Here is a 27,500-nt window from a genome sequence, read left to right as displayed (position 1 = left end):
CGGGATGAGAATTCCGGGGAGAAAAGGGTCTAAGGCCAAAAGTAATGGCTGTGCATTTTGTACACCGCTTGAGTAATTCAGCCAGAATTACTCATCTACAGTGTATGGAATGGGGTCTATCCCGTTTGGCATAATCGCCATTTGGCATTATAGCCGTTTGGCATAATTGTGAAAAATATTGAATTTGATCAAATTCCTTCCATTAACCAAAGGAGTGCGGATAAATTGCTCACGATCGTACATTCCGTTGTCAGTCTTCATTTTTCAAGGAAACCAATATCCAATAAAGCTCTTTTGGAATGACATCATACATGACTTCCGGGGTCATTATGTCCGGGATATTATAGCGCATTTTTCAACAAAAATGAATCCAACGCCTAAGATATTGCATGTAATTTGAAGAAAAGGAACATGCTATTTTATGACGCACATTATGGTCCCGCATATTACTGTAACACTGCAGTATCTTCCTTTTTCAAATTATGCCAAACGACTAGTTTGCCAAACGACTAGTTTGCCAAACGACTATTTGGCTAAACAACTGTTATACCAAACGACTATTATGCCAAACGGGGTAGACCCCATGGAATGATTTTAGTGGGTCCGTCGGTGGTGCGGCATATCTACGCTTCCTGAGTTACCTTCTCAGGGGTCTGATTGCAGATTTCCCCCTTGTAAAAAAATATATGAGATCCTCTAGTAACTATTGAAACATATTCATAAAATTATATTTGTTTTGAGTCCGTCGAAAGCCATCATTGGGGTTCTGGAGTTATCAAGGGAAAGAGAGGGTAGCAAAAAAAACGAAATACTTACTATCGTTCTCCTTCGGCCGTGGAGGCGACGATTTGGATTTCTTCTTCGCCTCGGACCCGGCGCCACTGCAACTGCTGCTGCTGTCTGCGTCCCCTCCGGAATGGTTGCTGGCCGTTTCGGATTTTTCCACCGCACCGGGCTGGGCACTTTGATGGGCGTGTGACATCTGTGCCTTGCGAGCAGCCAGTGCCGCCCGGTTGCATCCCTTGCGGCGCCTTTGGCAGTTGGCCCTACGATACTTCATACGCTTCTTGGCCTGTAGCCAGATGTAGTCGTTGGTGCAGTTGAGTATGTGCGCGTAGAGAACGAGCGTATTGACACACTCTTTGCTACACTTGGAACAGCGAACTGGGGACGATTCCACGGGGTAGTTGGTGAAGGACGTAGTGTAATCGTCCCCGGCTGAGAGGAGCGCATCCAGTGCCGAGCGGGAGGACATGGAAGAACCACTGCTGCTAGCCGTGTTGATCGAGACCGACATGAGTGACGAGGAAGAAGTGGTGGTAGAGAAGGAGGTGGCCTCGTTCGAGGAGGAATCTTCACTCTTGATCTCGGTGATGGTGGCAGTCGATTCGGAGGATGGTTGTCGAATCGGTGGGAAGCGGCGATCGAAAGTGGAGTAGGTCGACAAGCGTGAGTAGTGGATACGGTGCATTGTGAGGGCCGAGAGGGGAATGAAGAAGTGTTTAAACAGTTGCTTCTCGATTAGTTCTCGGCCAACGATTTCGTAGTAGGTGGAGTAGACGTATGGGTGCCGGAAGGTTTTGTGCTCTTCCATCTGCTTGAGCGAATTAAACTTGTCGCCACAGCAGTAGCATATATAGCATCGGGGACGGGCCCATTCGCCACTGAGGACTACCTGTTTCTGTCGGTTGTTGTCGGCAAGTCGGAGCAGATTCAGGCTTGCAATGAAGTCTTCATCGATTGTGTTGGATTCTTGATTTTCCGAATACTGATCGGAGTACTCTGCTACTTCTTCGAGAGGAGCTTCCACTTCGAGTTTGATAATACTTTGATCGTGCTGTTCCAGATTGATTTGTGGCAGCAGCCGAGAGTCCAGGATGTGATTCAGCTCGTCGACTTGCTTTCTTTGTTCCTGCCGGAGGGAATCGCCAACGTCTGAAACGTAACTGCTGGGCTCGTAGATGTTTCGACGGTTTCGTATCACTTCGTGCTTGGTTCGCATCGTCAGCTGGGTCCACATGTCCAGCTTGGACAGATCTCGCAGCCCGAGGGTGGGTTGTTTGACTTTCTTGACGATTTTGCCGTTCTCGTTGACGTACTTGTATTTTTTGACAAAGTCCCATTTCCACTTCCAGGAGTTTTTCGTGATGGGTTTCTTCATTTTGGTCAATGGCAGGAGATCGGTCCCGAACTGTTCGATTGTGAGCAGCGTGGGGAAAACTGTCATCGCCGGCAGGTTGGTGGCTTCGTGGATTTTGCTTTCTGGTTGATGTGGGCTTTTGACCACAGTGGATCGGATTGCTGGAACCGCGATTACTGGGCTCATTGGCGACGGAGCGTTCGGGGTTGGGGCTTCCAGCTTTCCGTCCAGATGGCAGCTAAGGTTTTGGCGCACATTTGCATTGACGCTGTCGTAGAAGTCTTCATCGTATGTGCTGACAATGTCGTTTTTGCCCCCGCGGGAGACCACAAAATCGGTCTCCGACGTTCCGCTGGGGTTGTTCAGTGTCGAGCGAATAGTTTTTAACTTGGTGATTTTGTTGTAGTGATTGTCCGGCTGGGAAGATGACGTTCCGGAGAGGGAAGATGAACAGCTGGTGCTGTCGGTGGCGATTTTCCGTCGGTTTTTCGCATTTGCAGCTCGACGGCTTTGTCGAGGCGTTCGATGCTGAGCGATTCCCAGTCGGGAGAGGGTGGGTTCCGAGGAGCGCATCAGCATCTTGTTAGACTTTTTAAACTCCTTCGATTTGGCCGATCCAGACGGAGCCGTTACGGACCGCGCGGAGGTTCTCCCCGAACTCCTGAGTCGGGTGGAAGAATTGTTGGCGGAACTGCCCATGCCCAAAGCGGCCGAAAGTGAATCTACGGCTTCAATGTTTTCGATGGTGAGATTCTTAATGGCTTCCGTGTCGAAATCTACCTGAATTGTGAGAGGCGTGGTGATGATGTCGCAATTCTTGGTCTTGTTGAGATTGAAGCTTTTCAAGGCTGCTTTCGATTTGGGCCTGGTGCGAGTTTCCGAAGTGCTGACGGAAGGTTGATGCAGGGCTTCCATGTGGACATCCCGGGATTCGTCACTTGGAAATCGCAATGCGCACGCTTCGCAGGCAAAGTAGCGATCGGAATGTTGATCGACTAAATGTTTGAACAACTGAGAGAGATCTTCCGAGGCAGGATTGAGAACTTTTCCCTTATTGCAGTAGCTGCAGCTGGGAAAAGCTCCATCGTTAACCGTGGGCAATACCCGACTGCTGCTTCGGCGATCTTTGGGTATCCGATGGACCCGATCCGTATGTTTGGCCATCAACGTTTGACTGGCAAATGTGCGATCGCAATACAGGCAGAGCAGCTTGTACGTTGGACTGGGACTGGTGCTGGTTCCGGATTCGCTGTCGGCAGGACTCTTCAGAATGTTCAGCGCCCCCAGAATGGCTTGCAACCGATCCAGAGGCAATCGACAGATGACCCCCGTTTCCTGTTGTTCATCACAGCATGGCGTCCCCGGAGCAGCTGATGGCACTTTGAAGCAATCCTCACTTAGCGGTTTCACATCCGGCCCAGATTCTAAATCAGCCGCCGAGGACAACGACGACGAAGACGAAGAGGAAGAGGACGACGATGATGACGACAGACTATCATTCCGGATTGAGGTCAAACGTGTTGATGTTCTCCTGCTGGATGGAGGTTGGTGTCGCTGCTTTGAGGTTGGCGTCGTGGCCCCTTTCGAAGGTGTGGAACTGGCCTGTGGCGACTGCCCTTGATCGTCACCGCACTGTTCCGAAACTTCCGGAAGAGGCTGATCAGCAGCACCGGATGACGAAGGCTGCTGTGCCAGCTTCGTCTGAAAAGAAGGGAAGAAAAATAGATGAAATTTACTCGTTTAAAGAATATTCTTAAGCAGGACTGGTAGCGAGAAGCAGTGCTAAAAATAGTCATTAGTTTGGGTGTTAGGTAAATAGGATAGACTTGACACAATAATGCTAATAATGCTACAAAATGTAATCAATCCGTAGGTTAAACAATTCTATTGACTATTTTAGAGCCTACGAGCAAAGTGATTCAATATCGAAGTAGTATTTTTAACATATAAAAATATATATGTAAGGAGAAACAATTTTTGAAAAAAAAATCTATAAAAACTACTATTTAATAAATTTTAAAAATAAACTTAGAATAGCAACATCAGAGATATTAAATTAAAAATATCAACTTATGTAGCGAAAGAAGTAGTAAAGCAATCAATCAATCATTGCGTAACTATTCATCGAAGCTAAGTGTATTGAAGTTTTGTTGAATGTCGTTGTTGTACTCTGTCATGTCATTAGTATGATAATCCCAACTTAAAAATTCATTTGTCAGATTATGTACCGTAAAGTGCCCTAATTCAGCGCATTGCCTAATTCCGCGCATTTCATACAAAATTATTTATATATGGAAATACACATTAATTTTTCAGCAACTTTTAATGCTATTCGAGACTACTTTGATTAAGAATAAGTTTGAATCACAAATAAAAGCAAATAAGGCATTTTTTCGCGGCATAAAAAAATAATCAGTGAAGACCCGTCGGAGTAGACGTTATTTTTCTAATTTTCTTAGCGTCCGCGCTAAGACTAGGACAACAACAAACGCGATTTCTTTATTAAAAATGTTTTATTTTTTATGCAATATTCCATGGAACTACTTGCTACAGATATGTTTCATGGTGCTTCTATGAAATCTTATCAAATATTAGCATGATTATTGAGTTTTATTCAAAAAAGTATTGCGCGGAATTAGGCCACGTCTTTTTTCATAATGCCCTAATTCCGCGCACTGTTCTTCGCATAACAACAAACAAGTAAAACATGCTATATCCGTCTTCACATCTGTCTATTTCTCTGAAAAGTAACTATGCATACATACGTTTCATGTACAAGCGGAATATCGGGAAAGCCCACTAGGCAGCGTCTATAAATGACGTAGCATCTTTTGACCAATTTTTGACACCCCCTCCCCCTTCGTAGCTTATTTTCCCATACCTGATACATGGTTCGTAGCAAAATCGTAGACTCCCCCCTCCCCCCTAAAATGCTACGTCATTTATGGACGATCCCTTGCAGGGAAAAATACCACGTGGTTTATGCACAGCCCCAACAAAATAGTCTATACACACTTAGATTTTTTTCACGAGCTCGGCTGTGCGGATCTCGGTTGAAATTAGCCGAGATTCGGCATTCTGAATTAAGTGTGTACATCTGTGCGCACAAAATTTACTTAGCATAATGAACCACACATAACATTGGCAATGTATACTTGTTTATGATTCTTATTTATATTATACAATCCATATAGAATTATTCTAAAAACAACATATCTTTCACATGTTCAACAGGTCGTAATTTGTAGAAGACCCCACAAATTACGACACACTCTCGGGAAATGATTCACGGAAACTTTACGATCTCTACATAATTTACGAAGCCTCCATACAAAAAGTATGATAATACGGAGGAGAGGGATTGAAAATGGCCATATTTTGTGTGACGTAATTTATGGATGACCCTTAGGTTCTTCTGAGGTTTCTTTTTGCTTAAAAAAATAAGTTTCAGTTACCCGTGGCATTAGTGGATACCATTAATTGATTTGCTTAAAACCCTTTGATTCCAAGCAATAATGCGAACTAACCTTGTATTGTATGAACAGTGCAGTTTGCTACAAAGCAAAGCCATGCTGAAGGTGTCTGGGTTCGATTCCCGGTCGGTCCAGGATCTTTTCGTAGTGCAAATTTCCTTGACTTCCCTGGGCATGAGGTATCATCGTGCCTGCCACACGATATATACGAATGCAAAAATGGCAACTTTGACAAAGAAAGCTTCAGTTAATAACTGTTGAAGTGCTCATAAGAACACTAAGATGAGAAGCAGGCTCTGTCCCAGTGAGGACGTTAATGCCAAGAAGAAGAAGGTGGGGGTTTTTTCTCGACCGAATTGTCTAAAACTATGCAATAAGAAGCATATTTAAGCCAAATATGAGCTCAGTAGATTTCGAAAGAGTATTTCATTTCTGAACTTTCCAGTTCAGTGAATAAAATAATTAAATTGTTAGATTCTATGGGATAATTTCACAACATAAAATAGGGTGCTCATATCACCCCATCGACAGAAGAATCGACAAAAAATTCATTCGTGTTTTTTTTTTAAGAAGACGGAAATCGTGCGTATCTAGTGTATTGATCTAAAAATTTCAATTATTACGACTTTTCTTAAGATGGCCAAATTGCCCCACATTCCCCTAGACGAAATTCACACGTACCAATGCCACGGTTTTGGTTATCTTTATTTCATGTGATAGACAAATAGTTAATAAAAAAAAACTGAACGTAGACTAAAAAGTTACGGCTCATACAAAACTCTACGTTTTCTCATACAAAAAGTGTTACGGAAGGGGAGGGGGTTGAACATTTTCAATTTTAAGTGTTACGTAACTAATGGATGCAGCCCCTTATCAAAATTAATGTTAATTTGATTGTTTGATGAGTGCGCGGAATTAGGCATTCTTCTGCGCGGAATATGGAAAAGCGTTTAAAAAATGCGCGGAATTAGGCAATTTCAACGAGTGAACAATTTCAAAAAAATCTCAATTGTAAATTATGAATACAGTCTAGTTTATATTTTTCCCATAATCTTGAATAGATTTGCTAGCGATCCATCCATAAAGCTTTTTTGTTGATGCAATACTAATTTTTAATTAACAATTTGAATCGTTTTATTCCTTAACTGCGCTGAATTACGGCACTTTACGGTATATCTTAATTGTTATTTGTCGTTACAGAAATTAGAATCCCCAATGTCTTCCAAATGCCTAAAAAATCAAGTAAACTACCTGTATAACCAACCAGAAATGATTTGTGTCTCCCAAGGTCCTTTTTTTGTGTGGTATTCAGTTGGAGCTGCCTGACAGCTTAACTTGTCAAGGCTGAACCCTCGGTCTGACTTTTGCCAAGTTTCCCCTCTACCAGGACCAATACTCAGGCGGACTAGGCTATGGTGCCCACATGATCACTGTATTTTTATTAGTATTGTGACGTGATAGTTTTTGAAAAATACCCACATTCCCTTGCTTCTGAGAAAATGAAGCAGTGTGAAAATCAGCAGCTCCATCAGAATTTGTCTGAAATAGTAGTGTCATTACTAATACTGTCTAGTCAATGGTTTGAATTGTTTTGAATTATTTGTCATTTAAGTGCTATTCTGATTACTCCTGTCTTTTACGTAAGATTAGAGGCTTAAATGGTCGGTGTTCAGACAGACCGGACTAGATGATTTTTTAGAGTTCTAAAGATACGTCAAGAACTACATCAGTTCTTATTTTTCCGATGCTATTTTAATACAGATGTATCATCAAACAGATAAGTTCCATTAATACAGCGAATAAAGTTAATATTTTGAAATTTTGAATGCCTGGGGTACATATTTCGAAAACCGTAAAAAACACTTGGTCCAGTTTGGCTGTTTAGTAGTAGTTCTAGTTAATTTCATTTTTTATTGTTAAAAGTATTTATTGGTCATATATCCTTAAAGAAATAAGTCACTTTCCTTGTCTGTTCAACAATTTCTCGAACCTAGCAAGTGAACCCTAATGATCGATCTCAGCGTCTTACTTTCCATAGTCATTTTTATAGTGAATATTTAAAAGTAAAGTTACATTAGGCTTCTATAACAGTCTCCTACAAGATTCACTTATCGGTGGCAAATGCAATGCTTCACAACGCCTACTTTCTACTTGTAAATTTTGCGAAAATGAAGCTGGAATTAGATTATTTATACCGTTGTTACAAAAGAGGAATTTATTTTTATGGCAATGTAAAAACCATATTAAAATAAGATTGTCGCCACTTATTTGTACTCAGTGAATCTACTAGTAATTTTCCTCAGAGTAATATTCCCTACGTCGTACATGATAACGATGTGTCTAGCTAGCTAATAGTAAGAGTGGCTACGGATCATTCTGGTTAGCAAAAGGCAAACTGATCGTCACCAATAGTATTAATGTCCACTTCGAATAGATTAATTATTTGAAATGGGCATCAATTCTATCAATGAGCTGAATGTCCGTTGGATCACATCCGAGATATTAGTGCGTCTATGCCATATGAATTATGACGAGGCTGTAAGCAAAAAAATGCCAAAATGTGATTCCACCACTACAGGTTACACCTTTTGTTTCCATCATATGGGCTAATGGATTATGCCCTCCCATCGCGGCAAGGTCCCATAACCAACGGGAGGGAATTGTGTCTCCCAAGGTCTTTGAAGTCAATTTAAGGTGAAGATGAACCGAGGTCAAATCTCAATCCTACAAGAGCACAAACCTAAAGAACCAGACAACCACTCACGTTGAAACCCTGATGGACTGCTCACCAGCGAGTGACCAATCGACCAAATCTACAGTCTGAGTGGCTGTTCGACTCTCCAGATCTGTGCCACCACAGAACTGAAGCCCGGCCTCGGTTCATCTTGAGCTTAATGTTCCCATTGTCAAACGTGAACAATGAATGTAACGCATTAAATAAGAATCAGCTACTACCATACATACCAAACGCTCGCCATGACCCTATGCCTAACATTTGTATATGTATGGACTTTGCTGATGTGGCTTATTTAATAAGTAGTTTTTTCACTCATTGATTTTCTTCAAAACCTTATCAAATATAGATATTTGATGGATCAGATTTATTACTTTCATTTTCATTTTGCAGCGTTTGGTGGGGCAATGAGAGCGCAAGTCAGTCCAAAGCCGGGGGAAGGGATAGGTAATGGCCGTAATAGTCTATGCGGACCACTTGAACACCATCGGAAAGGATAAGAAGGGTTGGGGTAGGGTATAGGGAATGGAGAAGACTTGACACAGTAATGCGATTAATGCTGCAAAATGTAAATGTGCTGAGAGCAATTAAATTTGAGTTTTGAAGTTAGATTTGACTTATTAAAATTCCAAATAGATCGGCCATTGTACAAGTAAGAAAGAATATGCTGATCGCTTTCCAGAAATTTTATAAACAACAAAATAATAACAATATGAGGTCTGCTGATGGCACAATGCGACGCTTTAGGAGATTTTGATACTGATTGAACATTACTATACAGAGCGCAATTCAATCGATGGTGATAACTTTACAAACTTTATCTGTTTTTGCACTGATTGACGATACTGATTCAAATAAAAATATTTTAAAAATATTTGATATTATTAGTTCATTTGTTTGTGTGATCTAAGTGTTAATAATGGAAAAACATACATACCCTTAATAATAATACTTCCCTGATCAGAAATATTATATTTTGAGCGCCCTTTTCGAAGCTATTCTATCCAGGTATCCATGTACTGCTTTCAATCCTGAAATTATTCTTATTGTGCATGCTCATGCGTTATATTAGTGATGCTCATAATCATGCAACAGATAAGAAGGAGAGAAAAAGAGAATATAGAAACAGTGATTAGTAATGAGTTAATTATGTAGTTTTGTTAGAATTATAAACAATTAAACAGTAGTAATGAATAGCTTTTAAAATGACTTTGCAGCATAGCTGAGCCTTTCGGATCGTAAGACCGATGTATAAAAATAATTTGTTTCGAAATTGTCCGCGTGGTCTTCTAGTGCCCCTATTAGATAAGAATCAATCATAGACGTACATACCGAATGCTCGCCATGACCCTATGACCAACATTTGTATATGTATAGCCTTAGCTGATGTGGCTTTTCTAATAGGTAGTTCTTTCACTCATTGATTGTCTTCAAAACCTTGTCAAGTATAGAAAATTGATTTTATTTCATTTATTACTATATTGAAGCTACATTGTACTTATCAAGTATTAGGTATTATTTTATGTTTTTATCACTATTGTTATTATCAAGGCCAAAATTCCCAGTGAGTGAAGAATTTTATAGTACTAGAACACCATAGAAGATCGCTAAACATTACCTAATCATCGAACGGCTTTTTGTTCTATTATTTTAGGTAGATGCTATTGATCTCCCTTTGCTCCTATCCGCAACCCGGTGCACGCGCCCTGTTGGTTTTCGAAAACCTCGTAGAAGATTACAAACCGTCAATGGCATTCCCAATTACTACCCCACATTGCACATTCAAGGGTCTAATTGTGCTCCTAACCCACCCTCAGTTCGTAATCTTCTCGCCAGTTTGAAATTATATTTTCCCGAAGTGAAAGTAATTTTGATGAGTGATAGCCTAGTGCAGCCCAACTGCATAGTACAGTAGTTTAACCAGAATTTTAGGTCAGAAGATAAAATCTAAATTTTGTAATAAAAAGGTTGCCATTGCTTTGAAATTCACCCAATATCTAATCAAAACTACTAACAACAGCGATCAATTATCAAAATTCATCGCTCCCTGGAAAATATAATCCCAAGCCCAGGGAGATATTTGATGGATCAGATTTATTACTGCAGCGAAAGTGCTTTGTGTTTATTAGGCATGAATATTTCATTCTATTTATTACGTGAAAAATTAATATCAAGGCCAGAATTCCCAGAGAGTGAAATACTTCATAGTACTACACTGCCGTTATACGCATAATTTTCCCATGTTCCAAAATATACTATCGAGAAAAACGCGTTTAAAGATTTTACCACATTTAGGCCTCGTATTGACCAGGTGTGTGATAAATTAAATTAGTGCAAAGTGCAAAGTGGGACTATTATGCCTAGAAATACGGGTTTTTTAATGAATTTCTACGCATAACAGTGCCACTGATAGTAGTGAGCTATTATGTGCGAAGCATACTGCTGTAGATGACTGGTCTTATGTATATATTGTACCGAATGTAGAGGACGTATATCCCCAAGACTGTTAAAGCACCTAATGAAGGCTCAAGTGACATGTGCCAAACGGAGCCACGTGTGAGGAAGTGAAGAAATACTATTTTATAGTTTTGGATGGAAAGCAAACTGTTCTGCATGTGCGATAATGAGAAAATGTATGAGTTAGTGAAAGAAAGAGTGGATGAGTAAGTTAGATAGTTTAATAAATGGAAGAGATGTAATAAATTCCTATATCGACACTTCCAGCTGCAGGCTTGACAGAAACTCATCTGAGAATTCTCGTGAAACATTACTAAAGGACCTATGTACAAATGAGAGATTCTCTCCTCTCTCGTTCTCTTTTGATTATAACAGTGGAATACTAAAAATTTTGGGAAGTTTTTCACTATAGATCGAAAGTCAATTTCCTTGACTAGCGTTTCATACAAAAAAAGCAACAGAAGAGATTAATGTGAGTCAGTTATTAATGAAAGAGAAAGTAAACAAAGAGAGCCTCTCAATGTTAGATAGGTCCTTTAGTAATGTTACGCGAGAATTCAAGGTTATTCTGCGGAGTAACAATTGAACTTAAAATTCACTACACAAATCTCGCGGAACATTACTAAAGGACCTATGTACAAATGAGAGATTCTCTTCTCTCTCGTTCTCTTTCGATTATATCAGTGGAATACTAAAGATTTTGGGAAGTTTTTCACTATAGATCGAAAGTCAATTTCCTTGACTAGCGTTTCATACAAAAAACGCAACAGAAGAGGTTAATGTGACACAGTTATTAATGAAAGAGAAAGTAAACTAAGAGAGCCTCTCAATGTTAGATAGGTCCTTTAGTAATGTTCCGCGAGAAATCTTCACACGATTGGGCATTTGACATTTTTTTTTGGACTTGGTTTGCAACAGCATGATATTTGATATATTGAACATTAAGTTTTAGAACCTTCAGCATATTTTGCCACTTGCACCGAAGAACCAGTTATCCGGAATAACACAGTATGTGGCCAGGCCATCCAAAACTATTCTTCTTTCGACTTGATTTGCAAATTCATGTACCATCAGTGCACCAGTATCCGCTCATGCTCCAGTAGCCCGCTCACACTGAAAAAAGTTAAGTTTGCACAAAGTTAATTTGAAAACTATAGCCGCTATACGGTTCAAATCGACAAATTGAATCATACTGTGGACATTTTTTTGTGTATTTACTCAAATTACATTACTTTTTAAGCTCGTGAGCGGGCTACTGGAACATGAGCGGATACTGGTACGTTGACGGTAGTTTGATATGTCGCAAGATAGAACTCAGAACCGTCATTATAATGGCCACTTCGTCAGGGGAACAGGGCATCCAAAACAACCTGGCATGTTATCAAACCATCCAAAATCGTTTGAATTACCCTTCTTTAGCCTTGATGTGGGAATTTCTGAAGTTTGATGTTTCCAGCTAGGTTTCAGAGCCGACAATTTAGTGGCCATTTCCCCCAGGGAAACGGGAATTCGGAACAATCCGACATGTGGTCAAGTCATTCAAATACATTTAAACCACCTTTAGACTTGATTTGCAAATTCATGAAAATTGATATGTCGCAGGTTTCAGTTTCACTAATAGTAGTCATTAAATTCCACCAGTGAACCGGTATTTGGAACAACCCAGCATGTGGCCAAGTCATCCAAACATGGTTGAACTATTTTTATTTAGACTTGGTTTGCAAAATCATGAAGTTGATTTGTCACAAGCCATGGACTCGAAATTCAAGTGGTTACTGATTCTTCAAGTGGGATTTCCTCAGTAATCCCCGTGATGAATCTAAAATTACGGTGAATTTCTAATCGATGACCGCGGATCCGATAACTAGAAGAATGTTGTGATCGACCCTGAAAATTTAACTGAAATTCATTGAAAAAACGGAGGGGAAATAATATTTTGATATTGAAAATTTCAATCATATTTGACGTCAGGCTCGCATGAATGCATCCCGATAGGGTAGAAGCACCGGTTTTGGCCATACGCCAGTTGAAGCCATACACCGTTTTACTTAGCCAATCCGCATGAAACTTTTTTTTTCAGTAGATCACATTCATATGATAGAGCTACATTCATTCACTCGTCCAAATTGATTCAAAACATAAGAAAAACAATTCATTTTCCTTATAATTTTAACTCCCATACACCTAATTTGGCCAGGGCACTCCTAATTTGGCCACTCTCATGAGAAATTAATGCAATTCTCGCGTAACAATTCAAAAGGGCCAATCCTCGGATCGTTGACTCTGAGAAAATTCGATTTGAATATTATCACCACATTTTCAATTCCTATTTTTCAGTATTCAATTCAATCAATGTGATTTCTTGCTAGTTGAGTGACGATTTACTATTACTACACGCTAATAATTGATTTTATTCTGAAAACTGACAAAAATGTGGAAAAATTGATAAGTTTAAATGCTTGGCCTATTTTCGATTTTCATCAATGCATGGGCCTTTTTTATTGGCCAAAATAGAATTTTATTAGCGTGCTTGGCCCAAGGCTAGGCCTTTTCGGTTTTCAATGAATGAGCAAGAGAGAGTCATTGGCCTCTCACCATGCTAAGGCCAATGACAGTTTGCGAAATTTTCCGATTGTAGGCCCTCTTGATGGAGCGAGAACCAATCATTGGCCTTTTCGAGTGGGGGCCAATGAATGATTTGGAAAAAAGCGGTGATTGGCCGTTTTGAAAACCGAGTTTATAACGGTAAGTTTTATGATTATATTGACAATGTTTGCATAGTTTGTGGGTGTTGGAAAATGCTATCGAATGGTATCAAAACCCGATTTGTTTACAATTTGATCATTGGCCCTTTAGAACTGTTACGCGAGAATTGGTCAATTTAGGAACCGAAGTTAAATCTATGGCCGAAACTGGTTCCGTTGGCCTATATTGACCAAAGGGATTTTTAAAACGAAAAAAGGGTTTTGGCTCAGTTTTGATATTTTACACATATAATATGGATTGAAAGCTTACATTTGACATATTTGTAGTATAAATAGGGCTTCCCATTTAATTTTTATTGACATTTTCTCTTAGGCTGTCCAAAACCGGTGCTTTTACCCTAATACAAACACATAAAACAGGTTATGTTCCACATGGGATGTAAAGCTAACGTAAAAAGATATTCAAAACGATTTTCACAAACAGCTAATTAAAAATTGCGTACTGAATATTTTGTTCTAGATCAGCGCTGCGAATTGTATAGTGTGACAGTTAAGCGTAGAAATACACTGCCCATTAGTGTGGGACAAAAATCATATTCTCGCTCCAGTCCACTTTTTGGATTGTATTTATAACTATATTTACGCACCAGCCGTTCAAAGTTTGTATGGGATTTACTATGGGAAAACTTACTTTTGCAAGAAAACAATAGCCAGAGGTCGCCAACCTATTAGCAAGGCGACGTTTTTCATCACGTAAAGGAATAACAATAATAACAGAATTGGGCAAAATTTCCGAAAAGTATAATAACTTTTTTCACAAGCATCGGATTGCTTTGCGGAAAATATAATTCCAAGCTTGGAAAATATAATTCCAAGCCCAAGGCGTTCCAACTTGAAGAATATTGAAGTCATATCAGCTTTAGATTGAACAAAATCTTTTATTGAACAAAAACAACGTTATTGATCAAAAAGATACTATTTTGCATTTCCGTCAAACATCACACATTTCTATGATTATCTCAGAAATCTGTCACAGGATCGTCATCAATTTATTGACCTTTGTCATACACACCGGGAGAATTTTGTTCAATTATCGACACATTAGCAGTTACTCGAAATTTTAGTTGAACTTTTTTTTCGTCTTCTTTTTCAACCCATACTTACGGTACGTCATTTAGTAATTTCGAAAATTAAACGTTAATCAAATAAAAATAGAGTTGGTTCAGAATGGGACGGGTAGAATAAGCTTGTTCAGGGGTATCCAGTTTCTAACATATTCTGAATATACCTACGTTGAATAAAATTGAACTAGAATCCAAAGTTTCACATTTTTCGTGACCTGGAACTATTTGAACACGTTTGAATAAGTATGGAAATCACTTTTGAATCGGAAAATTTTCTTCCGGGACGAGATGCCATTATGTAAAGTGAAATGTCATTGAGTTGACGCATTGAAATATTTTTCAATCATTTATATAATATCAAAATTAAGATATTGAAGCGCAATGAAATTGTATTACACTTAGAAAAATGTCCTCTTTCGATCATGCTACAAAAAACTGTAAATTTTTCATGACTCAGTCAGTCTATGACAACCCAATTTCGTCTGTAAAACACGTAGAATCGGTTGGACTCGGACAGCATGGCTTCAAGACGTCCAGTCGTCCTGGAAATAAATGTAGAGTAAACAGGTATAATACGCCCTCCCTAAGGAAAAACTGCTCTATCGCAGTGGCAAATGCATTACTTCTATAGTTTTTGGTGTCAAAGTGTTATTTACCTAGTTGGTCATGCTCTGCACGCAACTTTCTCTTGGGCAGCGTTCATTTATTACGTAACGCTAAAATTGAAAATTTTTGACCCCCCCCCCCTTCGTAACGCTTTTTGTATGAAAAAATTCAAATTTTTGTATGAGCCGTAACGCTTGACCCTACTCCCCCCCTCCCCCACAGTCTTCAAAGATCATCATTGCTGCACAGATATTTTGAAAAGCATGCTTTGAAAATATCATTGCTTCGCGTAGGATTCGCGCCTTTTCAATTCAATTGCTCCTGTACTCACTTGATCAAAAATAATACATCATTGATTCAAATCATTTCAACGCAAATGCATACTCTAGACCTCGGATTCCTAGCCTCGGTAAACATAAAACAACCCCATGCAAAATTCCAGTTTTCAGCGAGCTTTGTATACAATTGGAACTTCTTGATTCCCCTTTTGGGAAACCTATCTAAGGGCCTATGTTATCAGTATAGTTAATGAATAAAAGTGTTGAGATCTAATATACTTACCATGGGAGTTAACTTATAATTTATATGAATAATAGAATTAGTTTAAAGATTAGCTCTTTCTACTTTTTTTTTTTTTTTTTTTTGTCGGTAGCGATAGGGGTAGTACTGGCACTCTTAATCTGCCCTAAGCTCCTTCCCAGCATTTGCTTTTATAAGCCTCTATTGCGTTCATCACACAGACGTTCCTAAGCAATGTTGCTCAAATGGTCACTGTGTACGCTAGCAGCAATCAGCCCTTGCCGTAGTTTTGCAGTCTAGTAGTTCAGACTACTATCAATCTATGATAAGGCCTGAAATGCTACTAGAGTGGTTAAAGTGAAGAACGAAATAGTTTTATTAAAAGGTCCTCATTCCCCATTTCATTTCATCACTCACTATCGTCACTTTTATTTTCGACACTATCACGTATATCACCGATTATCACTCATCAACTTTCGTAATACACTTCAGATATACTTTCCATTATACCACTTTTCACATCACATCATTTTCATATAAATTCATTGTTATTACCATTTACCATCTGTTAGCATTACTATGTAATTAAAAGATACTCAATTTAAATGTATCATTATTTTTGTTGCTGTAGAGTAATTACTATTCAAACTACGATTTAGCACTATGATCAAGAAAGTTACAGTAAAAAATCACTTAGATCCATTCTTCTGCACTCGCTGTCATTATTATCACTTTTATCATGCACGTTTGAAGAACTAGGCAATAAAGTTTATATTCAGAGAAATGATTGCACAATGTATTATGGCCATAATTAAATTAGTAGAGATCACATCATTATTATTATATTTTTAACAAAACTATCAGAACCACTTCCACTTTCATTTTCAAATTTTCAACACCATAGATTTTATTATAAAATCACTATTAGCACCTTCACAATCACTAAATTTAATAACGACGAATGTAACGCACAGTTCCACCAAACACCCATTTTTATGTTGCATTATAAAACGATTGATCACACGTTGGCTTCGAAACTTAACCACCATTGCTGATTAGTACAAAGGATGCTATAGCTCGTGTAAACGAATTGAAACATCAAACAACCAGCACTGGTTTATAAGTAACTAATGAGCCCTGGCGGTCCCTCCGTTCGAAGAGGACCTGATAATATGCCGAAACATATTAACAGATCCTCCGCCTGATTGCAGCCGTTTCATGATAAATCATGAACCGTTAGAGGTGTGCCAAAGTATTGGGAAGGTGATATGTTTCACAGACGGGTATTATTATGGTGCACCTTCTACTTTGGCACCGTCAAACCCTGTGATCGTGGCCAGGGATTAGCTCTTTCTACGAAAAAAAAAACAGTTTGGTGTAAAAAGTTAGTTATATTTTTGCTAGTTGAGGCCATTTATTTCACCAGTATAACTGCAATATAATCTTATCATGCCATAACTCAGAAACATATTTTCTATTGACATGAGGCAATCCATATGTTCAAAAACGTTGCAGGCAAGACTTAACCATCTATGCATAATAGAACTTGCTTAACGGATACAATGGACTTAAATAGGGAAACTTTTTTTTTGTCTAATTTAGAGTAAGAATAGAGCTGTCAATAATTTGAATTGCTTTGGTTTGGCACCCAGTCTTATGAAATCAGAGGAAATACATTACGCCGGAATGTCGCAAAATAATAAAATTTCTTTTGATTTTTTTTCAACTGGATGTCAAACCAATGCCAATAAAATTAGAATAGAGGTGTGTATAACATGTTAACTGATTTTTTCGTGATGGTAGAACTTTCACAGGTAATACAAAACATTTTTATTGACATTAAACATGAGATAACATATTGCTAAGTATTGAAATACATAGTCTGTTCCAAAAATCACATACAAATTTGAGACGATCCGCTACGCTACAGGGTTGATGCTCCTGTTCGTACATGACGTCAATGTCGTAGGAATGCATATATGATGAAACATCACATCATTTTCTCCAGGAAAGACTGTTGAAACTGGTTGTGGCTATAATAAAAAAGATAACATTAACATCTTCAAAAGTCTTTTGGTTCAATCAATTGATACTACACAACAGCTTCATGAGAATCACTATGTTCGCGCAAGATAGTTCACCATTTATAGAAGCAAACATTTTATTTGTCAACTGGATAGGTACTGACTCGCACTTTGTGACCTCGCGATGAAAAGAAAACATTGTTAGTTGCTAAGCCTACCAACAATTTTTATTATTCTTCTGCAGCGTAGCCCGCTTAGTCCAAGGAGCCACAAATGATTCAGAAAAATGATGCAGTATTTTCACCGAAATGATTCGAGCAAATCAAAGCCTTGTTGGATTGAAAAATAAGGATCGTGCATTCTCTTTCTCCTTGTTTTCTGAATCAAAGCAACGCAATGCAAAGGCAATTTTGAAGACTGCTCCCCCTAGAGCGTTACGTAATTTGTGGATGCCGCCTTGCCAGATAGCTTATAAAAAGAGTACAAGACGTTTTCTGTAAACGGTCCAAATCTTGACGTTTCAAAACAAACCGGGCAATATGCCCCTCCCGTAGAAAAAGTTCCGCAGCGTTGTAGAAATGTTTTCAAGGAGAATTCCACCACTTGCTAAGCTTAAAAGTGTCCATTAGCAGTCGTCTTCCGGTAAAAGTTTTTGTAATAAGTACAATATTAAAGGATGGGTTTCATTTACAACGAGGCTTGCCTATCGGATCCAAGGTTTTACGCCAAAAAGCTGATTTCCGATATTTTTGGTATTTCTTTTGGTTGTTCATACTTCCCAAAGCTATTATATGCGCAACATCATTTTTTCGCGGATATTTAAGATATGTAATCATATTTACGTGTTGATGAAGCCTCAATCCCTTGAAAATGAAGTTGGGGTTGGGACGCATTATACCAATTTACCCTACAGGTGTCTCATCATCAAGAGTGCTTCTGTTTGGTGTTGGATGATAAACGGAGAGGAACGTCTGCAGGTACTGGAACTTTACCTTATTTTCCCCTTTGACAAGTTTCTTCCGCCCTCTTTTAAGTGTGTCGACGAAACGTTCAGCTTTTCCATTCGACTGTGGGTGGTACGGTGCTGTCGTCAGATGCTGGATATCGCTTCCCTAGCAGATTTGAGTATGCGGTTTTCCATACTTTGCGAACGATTCTTGCAGTATCTCCAACGTCGCTGTAGTAGTTGTGCTGTGGGTCCTGAATATTATTCGATACGGATTCTTTCCCACGGTTTCGAAGGTAAAGGCCACGATTCGAGAGTAGTCTTGCAGGATGATTTGGCAGCAGTAGCAAAGGGCGTCGATGTTCGGCCAGTATACCAAGCTTCTTGTGTGTGATTTTATCCTTTCGATTCCGGAATGTCCTCAGTGGAGTTGTCGGATTATGCGATTGCGAAACAGTTCGGGAACCATAACATGATCACCGAACATGACACAATCCTGGGTAACTTGGAGAACCTCTTGTCGGGCGAAAAACGACAACGCGAGCGCTTCCTTCTCAATTTGACCATAATCGTCTTCCGCAGTTGTGAGTGATCTCGAAGCGTGAGCAATAGCTTTGACCGAGCCATCGGAGAAGCGATGCAGAATTGCGGCGCTTAAGCCGTTTTTGAAGCGTCTCCGACTCCGGCCACGATGATTTCTTTACGGAAGTCGAAGTGTGTCAGCGACCAGGATTGATTTGAACCGATCGAACGACTTTTGACAATCGGGAGTCCACTTCCAAACGGTATCCTTCTTCAGTAGATGGTTGAGTGGCGCACGGACCTCTTTCATCTGGCCCTGGTGCAGACCTGAGACGAGACTCGCGGAGACGGTCTTCTTTTTCTGCGATTGCTGAGTTTTTTTTCTTGTTCCCCTCATTATTTACATCAATCTTGAGCAAGCCGTTGAACCTCTCACATGACCATCGCAGCAAAAAACTATTGTGATTCAAAACACCGAAGCATAAACGGCATTTTGAGTGAAATTTCATGCCAGCAAGCGTAGCAGACATTATAAATAACTAGTCTTGTGTTTAGATTTATTAGCATCTTTGGAAAAACAGCTCCACTGATTGAGGTTTTTAATAATTTATTTTGAATACGATACTTTTCACTTTTTCACGACGCATTTGTCGTTTCGTGACAGCGAAATCTGGGCTGCATATGACGTTGATATTTTCCCTCTTCGCGCGTCTCTCTCAGGTGCAGACCATCTTCGTCGAGGATATGGCCCAGAAACTTTATGTAGGGAAGGGAGGAACGGCACTTTTTAATGCTCAGCTACCAACCATACTAATGAATCCGCTGGAGCACAGCGTTCAGTCTGCGGTCGTGCTCTTCTTGAATCTGATCAGCGATTTTGATGTCGTCCAGATATGACTTGACACCAGGAATGCCGGCAACCATGCTGACGATGATCCGCTGGAATGCTCCAAGCGCAGATTTGACACCGGGCAGCAGGTGCGGCAGTGAATTGCGATCTGACCGTTGTTGAGACTCGTAAAGTAGTTACTACATATGTGAACCGGATTTTGTGCAGCCCAATCGGAAAACTGGACTGGTGAAATTTTTCCGTTTTCTTGAAGTCGGTGCAACTCGGCGTCAACTTTCGGGATAGCAGCGTAGGCCACCGGTCGCTTGGCGTAGTGCACTGTGCGTGAATCTGGCCTCGGATAAAGAAGTACCTTCGCTTTGGTGGAAAACTTCCGATGGTTTCCGTTGAGGAGCAGGAACCTTCTTTAGGCCCTTCCTCTTGTAGTTAGCTTAGATATGTGATTGGTATGGGTAGTCCTTGACGTAGATCCCCCTAACCAGCAAGGTGTCTTCGGCTTGTTCTCCTTTCGGGTTTAAGCACTTGAACTTGCCCCCACACCTTTCTCGATTGTCTGCGTGTCATCAACCTCAAGAAGATTCGGTTGCACTCCTCAATCAGGTTTCAAGCTTCAAGGTGGCAACGTCGGCGAGCGATGCGTTTTCTTCAGCTTCCAGCTTCCCGATGGGCCTGGCCCGGATGTGCGGTGATTGAAGATCGCTTAGGAACCTGAGCGTCCAGCAAATGGGATAGCTTTTCAATCTGGTTCGCTTCGTATTGCTTGTTGACCGACGCAGCGTACAAGGAACAATCGTCTGCGTCGTTCTTGACATAATGAAGACACTGGTAGTGAGCGTTGAAGAGGGACTCCGACGTTCGAACAGCTTGTTCTGTTTCTTGGCGGTATCTACGAAGTAAAAATCACGTGGATGACACGGTAGAACATTGTTCAATTAGCGTTCGTGGAATTGTGTTCCCATTGTCGTTCTGCTGCCTAGAGTCCTCCTTGAACACTTCCTCGTATAGGGCGTAACACGAATCGAAAATAAGCCGCCATCTGGATCATACAGAAACTCGTAGATTCCGGTGGAGAGTGACTCGATGACGTTCTCCCTTCCAACTTGCCCTGGTGGAGAGCTGCAAGCTGCTGTTGCTGGTTCGCGATGAGATCAGTCAACCGGGGAATCGCCTGCTTCAGATCTTTGGTGGACATTCTTGATTTTGTGACGGCTTGAGGGTTTCAGTGGTGGTGTTCCTGTTTCACTACTGAATGGGAACAACACTTGTCAGGAACAAGGCTTGATGTTGCTTCTGGAAATGGCAGGAATTTTTCGCTCGTCACCATAATCTATTGCGTTATAACAGCTAGAAAGAAATTTAGCTTCTTGTTTCAGGTTTGCTGTTGTGGTGTACGTCCTCTATCATTCTCGCTTCGTCTTCTTTCGTCATTGGTCATTTGTCGTAGTTTAACCACTAACGCATTGTAGTTAGTGTTGTACGAACCACACTCACGTTGTAGGTTGACTGTATTGCTTTCTCCTGCCAATTTGATATGGAACATATGTATGTTCATATGTAACAGAACTGACTGAAAATTTTCAGTATTTTAGTCTCATGGCATGCCAACCATGGCTTACTACGAATTAAATATGAATTCGGCAGAAATCAAGACCACTTTTTTATTTTTTTTTTTCGATTCTCAAGCATCGCGAATTATAACTGAATAGTTCACTGTGTTCAAAAAATATCATTAGAATGCAGCGCCACGCTAAACAATACAATTTATTAACATTTGAAGGATATTTGAAACTTTTCATGAAAATATCGAATAAGAACATAAGCTTGCGTAGGAAACTAAAACACATAGCATCGAGATAGGGAACATCGTGTCAGAGTGGTATGAACTTAAACACAGAGGTATCAAAATATACCTACTAACTTGAAGGAATCGCGCATCGAATTAGGGGAAATATCGAGATACAGAATATCGAGTAAGGAAGAGTTGACTGTAATGACTTATTGTCAAAATGACTTTAGTAGAATTGTCTTTAAAAAGAGACTTTATAGTAACTTGCTTAAGAGTGACCAAGCCACTAAATACTGACTTGCTACCAAACCCGCTTAAGACTTACGGAAAAATCGATCGAGACAAAAACAAAAGAAAAAAAAATGTCCTCACCATTTTCCGTGTGGTGCTGCTGCTGCTGTTGTTGTTGTTGCTGCTAATGGTTCCGTTCAAGTGACTCCTCTTCTCTCCCGAAGTGGAAAATCCAACAAGTTCAGCTCATGGCTGTCTGCGATTTCCTCGATCGTGGTTCACTATTTCAACAATTTTTCCTCGCCCAAAAACGCTTTTTCGTGAAAATGTAATCCCTTTTGCCAGGCCAATCCCCCGAAGAGGAAGAAAAATTAAAACAAACACAAATCGATACCAGCAGGAAGACACTGCGCTGAGTTTCACTTTTCCTTTCGTGCTTGCTGCTGCAACTTCTCCCCTTTTGAACAGCACCACACACAAAAAAGAACACCAAATTATTTTCCACCAACTTTCGGGGCGCAATTTATGTCCTATTTTAGCCCCCCGCAGCCTAAACTCCTATCGAAATCACTGCTCCAGCACTTCAACTCCACGATTACGCTAGGAAAACACCGAAATTTATCCTGATTTTTGCACTATTTTCCGTTTTTTGTTACGACGATCGACGACGAGGAAGAGCGAACAACGGTGGCCATCTTGCTTTTTGTGCGGCAGTGTGTGTGTCTTTTGACACCCAACAAAAAAATGTTTCTCGATCGGCTCTCTCACTCTCGTCCAAAATCCGAATCACGGACTCTCGCTCGCACAATGCTGTTGCTTTCTCTCTCATCCGCACGGTATTTACACACATCCGCCACCTTTGCGTAAATTGCGGGGCCACTGTTGTCAAAGTTCGTTGCATTTGGTTACAGCGGTACGTACGAGAGCCGCAATCAGATTCCCCTTCCTGCCATTTCTGGACAAACATTAGATAAGGGCTTGAAGAGTCTTGAGTCTTTTTGGAGCTATATTAGAGGGTTTATTCATAAATTTCATAACGCCAAAAATGGTCATTTGTGACACCCACGCTCCCCCTCATAACACATTTTGTATGGATATTTTTCGATTTTCATATGATCTGTAACATCTTAAGGACACTCAACCACCCCCTTCAGCGTTATAAAAATTGTGAATAGGCCCAAAGGATAATTCAGTACGTAAACATAATGTTGCCACCCACTAAATCACCCTCTCGAGCCACAGGGTTATGTTCGCTGGCTAAAAATAAATCATTATGATGCATGCATACCTCCATCCACAGAATCAAATAGAGGTTCATTTCACAACGCCAAAAATGGCCACCTCTTTGTAATGCATTTTATATGAACTGTAACATCTTGTAAAATTGTGTATAGGTCCTAGCCAGTATTACTTGTTCACGTTCCATACAAAGCTGTTATGGTGTAATTATCAATATGAATTTATCAACACATTCTCAAAAGCTCGAAATCGCAATTTAATTCATTTTGTAGAGGAAATATATTTTTTGACAAAAAATATAAGCATTGCTCACACCATGTGTGTAATGTTTACATCTTTCAATAGTGTTCTCCTTCTCTCGCTTCTCACAGACGGAAAAAGTTGCCATCAGTACGCATTTGAATTGTACGGTCAAATCAGAGTCTATGCATGAAGAGTTGCGCAAAGAGAATAGACCATTTCCGTCAGATCTAACCCCCAGTTTTTGTATTTTTCTTCGAAAGGCAATCATTTTTAATGAATGTTAACGCTTTCAGATTTTGTTTATATGCACTCCTGATTTTCTTACAAATTTTTGAAAACATGGATACTCACCACATTTTGAAAAATAATTCGAGATGCGGCACAGTTTGTTCAACCCTATGGGAATCAGCGTGGTGATTTTGCAACAGTTTTTCGATTCCACCCCTGCATTGGGATGCTTGTTTACATTTGGAAACGTCAAATCAGGTGCGCGATTGAACTGACCGTGATCCCGGTCCAACGTATTTTGACAGCTACTAAAGGAACGCTGCATTTTTGTTTATCTTACACGAAAATACTCACACAGATAAAATAGTTATGAAAATTCTTCAGATTTGTATTTACTGAAATCGGAATATAAATTCAATTTATTCAATCGGATTGTTTAGGGGTATCCAGGTTTTTAAATATCATGATTCTACGTTGAAAATTGAGCCAGAATCCAAAATTCCATATTCTTCCGTGCCCTGGTACTACTTTTAAAATACATTTGAAGTTAGTATGGAAATCGCTTTTGAATCATTGCTCGGCAAATGTTACTACGGGACGAGCTGTCATTATGTAATTTAAAATGCCATTGAGTCTACAGATTTAAACCTTCATTAATAATTAATAACTTCGCTTAAATTTCATCATCAAAATGTCGAATTGTCATGTTCCGACATGCAGAAGCAAATTATATTCGAAGAAACCCTAAAACAGAACCATGTGAACCGGTTACGTTCCATAGATTTTCAACGATCAATGTGCAGAGAAACCGATGACTAACATTTTTGGGCTAAAACTTGAAAACAAATACCACGAATCTTTTCGTTTGTTCCAAGTACGTCTGAGAACCAGATAGTAGGACCATAGCGGAAGAAAATAAAGAAAATCCTGATGTAAGATTTGAACAACTATCGAAAGTTAAATTACACTGAACAATAAACAACAAGCAAATGCACTTTGTGTTATTTATTTTATTATACCTATCTAAAATATCGAAAGGTGTTGGGAACCCCTGGAAGGGCAACAATGCCAAACGTCAACCTTAACTTGAAGAGATAGTCAATAGAATATGACAGCTATAGAAATTGTTTAGATGACTAGCGAGAAGCTACAAAGGAATTAAATTGTGGATTAGTTAAGCGAATTGAAGATTAAAGTGAATTAACTATTATTCGGTGGCAGTCTACTCAGCCTCTGCTGACATTACAGTTTACATCAAGTAAGAAACTATTGTTCTAAATGATTGCTTTATATAAATGTATAAAACTATGTAGGTTGGGTAAACCACAACGTGAGAGAACCAGTTGGGAGTTAAATTTAGATTCGCTAATACGGACCAACGTAGACCGTGAAGCCAAAAATACTATTGTAAAGCTAAGGAAGCGATTGAACTTCGTAAGTCAATATTTACATTAACACAAATTATTACTAAAGCTTCCATTTACAAACAGTCTTGGCACAGTTATTAAGGTTAGACCCGAGTTGAGAGTTTATAACAGAAGCGGGCAAGTACGCTACGGAAACAACTATTGTAAGTTAACAATGTAACACTTTTTAAAATACCAATTATATCACGAGAATACATTTCAGCTTTGATCGGCTTATCACCAACCAGTCGATTCAAGGACGTTTCTTTGCCTGATCCGAACAATAATCAAAGAATAATTCTGGATCGCCTTGCTCGCCGTCTAAAAACCTCGCACAACTCGAAAGATAACATGGGTCATGACAAGGCTCTAACCGCTATGGACGCGGAATGTTTATATTGCAACAAGAATGAAACGGAAGACGTTAACTGGGTCCAGTGCGGGACGTGTGAGCTATGGGCGCACTTTTCTTGCGCTGGAGTTAACGAAAACATCGCAGAGTTGGAGTGGCATTGCTCGAGGTGTCTGCCACCCGTTATACAACACCTAGCGGTACCTAATCCAAAGTCGACGAAGCAACGTTCGAGCAAGAACAAATCCGGTTCAAAGGGCGATACTGGGTCTGTCCGAAGTCAAGAAACCCCATCGGATCTTAGTGACCAACAGTACGATGAAGAACAACTTGCTCGTGAGCGAGAGTTTGCAAGGAAGATGGCAAGTCGGGAGTTAAGATTGCGTCGTGAGATGGAGTGGAACACGAAGCAGTTGGAAATGGAGCGAAAGATGCGCGAAATGGAACTTAAAGCCAAGCAAAGGATGCAGGAAGAAAAGATAAAGCAGGAACAAGAGCTATTGGACCAACAACTAGCATCGGAACGAGCGTTCGTACAACAACGAGATGCTATCCGAAGCCAGATGAACAGCAGTCTTCAAAGGATCCAATCAATCATGGACGAAAAAGATGCCGTGCCAGTAGAAGAGCCTGGAAAGAAAGTGAAAACATGGCTTAACGAGAATGTAGTCGCAGACAGACGTTCAAGTTAGACTCAGCCACTTGTGTAAAAACATGGCCGCCACAAATCGCCAAGTGGCAATAAGCTAACAGATGGCGTTAGTGGCGTATGCGTCCATCCACCATCCTGATCACATTTCGTTGACATCATGACACACAACCGCTCCCACAGTCCACGTGCTCAACGCTAAAAACTATGCACCTTTTTTTCGCGCTGGGTGGGTGATGTTCCCTTTTGATTCTAATTTCTCATGTAAAAGTTAATTAAATCCATTGTAATTTTTACCACAAGTTGGCATTTAATTTACTCACAGATTCATGCTAGTATAACACTCTTGAATGATCGTAACTCATGTGGAATAAATTGGCGTGAAAATATCACAATTGTGTGAATCATTTTTAAAGTGATTGTTTTGATATTTTTGTTCAGTGGGTGGTGGACTGGGTGGTAAGCGAGAAGATGAAGCCACGTGCTTTTACGAGCTGTCACTGTACTGCAGCAATTTGCTCCCTAGGTGACACCACGGTAGAATTTACACAGGAATTTTGAATAAATTTGTTCCTGCTTAAACGTCTGTCTGCGATGTAGTTTTCCCACCGGTAGCAGACCGGCGTGGTGCCTATGAAAAGGGAGGAAACCCGCAACCCGCGCAAAGAATCAATGCCTCGATTAATAAGGGCATCAGTGTGAAATCATTGTCCGGCCGAAGTCGTCATTCAGGGCACGACTACGTCGCTACCGAGTACCGACACTGAAGAAGAGGAATATGATTCAGAAAATGATAGCGTGCGCGACGTACAAACAAAAAGAGACGAAGTTTCTAGCAGCAAAGGGTTGGAGAAATTTAAGTTGACACGAGAGCAAATTGCTACAAGAAAGGTAGTATCTCGTAACTTACCAAAGTTCAATGGAGATCCAGAAATGTGGCCGTTATTTATTAGTAGTTTTGAGCACACAACGAAAGCTTGCGGGTTCTCTAACATAGAAAATCTGGATCGATTGCTTAACAGCTTAGAAGGAGAAGCTCTTAACGCAGTAAGAAGCATCCTGGTGCTTCCAGACTCAGTACCTGAAGTTATAAGCGATTTACGGAAACTGTTTGGTCAGCCGGAAAAGTTGTTGAGAACATTATTGAATAAAGTAAGAAGTGCTCGGCCTCCGACGACAGAAGATTTCAAAACGTTCATCAGCTTTGGAATCACAGTTAAACAATTATGTGACCACTTAGAAGCATCACGACTGCACGACCATCTA

The 27,500-nt window shown here is 40.0% G+C and overlaps 1 protein-coding gene across 2 annotated transcripts in view; it reads right to left on the bottom strand.

The window, feature by feature from the left end:
• Positions 1–27,500, bottom strand: part of LOC5573836 (titin homolog) — a 60,046-nt gene that overhangs the window by 20,746 nt on the left and 11,800 nt on the right. The window contains exons 2-3 of one of the 2 annotated variants that reach the window (XM_021852648.1): positions 22,259–22,717; positions 817–3,841 (exon numbers count right to left, since the gene is read on the bottom strand). In XM_021852648.1, the coding sequence (XP_021708340.1) occupies positions 817–3,841; positions 22,259–22,261 (3,028 nt within the window). In that variant the 5' untranslated portion in view covers positions 22,262–22,717. Of the gene's footprint in view, positions 1–816; positions 3,842–22,258; positions 23,016–27,500 lie in introns of those variants that run through there. The other variant, XM_021852647.1, reaches the window with a different exon arrangement.

Source organism: Aedes aegypti, chromosome 3, assembly GCF_002204515.2.
Source record: "Aedes aegypti strain LVP_AGWG chromosome 3, AaegL5.0 Primary Assembly, whole genome shotgun sequence".
NCBI classification, from domain to species: Eukaryota; Metazoa; Arthropoda; class Insecta; order Diptera; family Culicidae; genus Aedes; species Aedes aegypti.
This window is presented reverse-complemented; position numbering and strand designations above follow the sequence as displayed.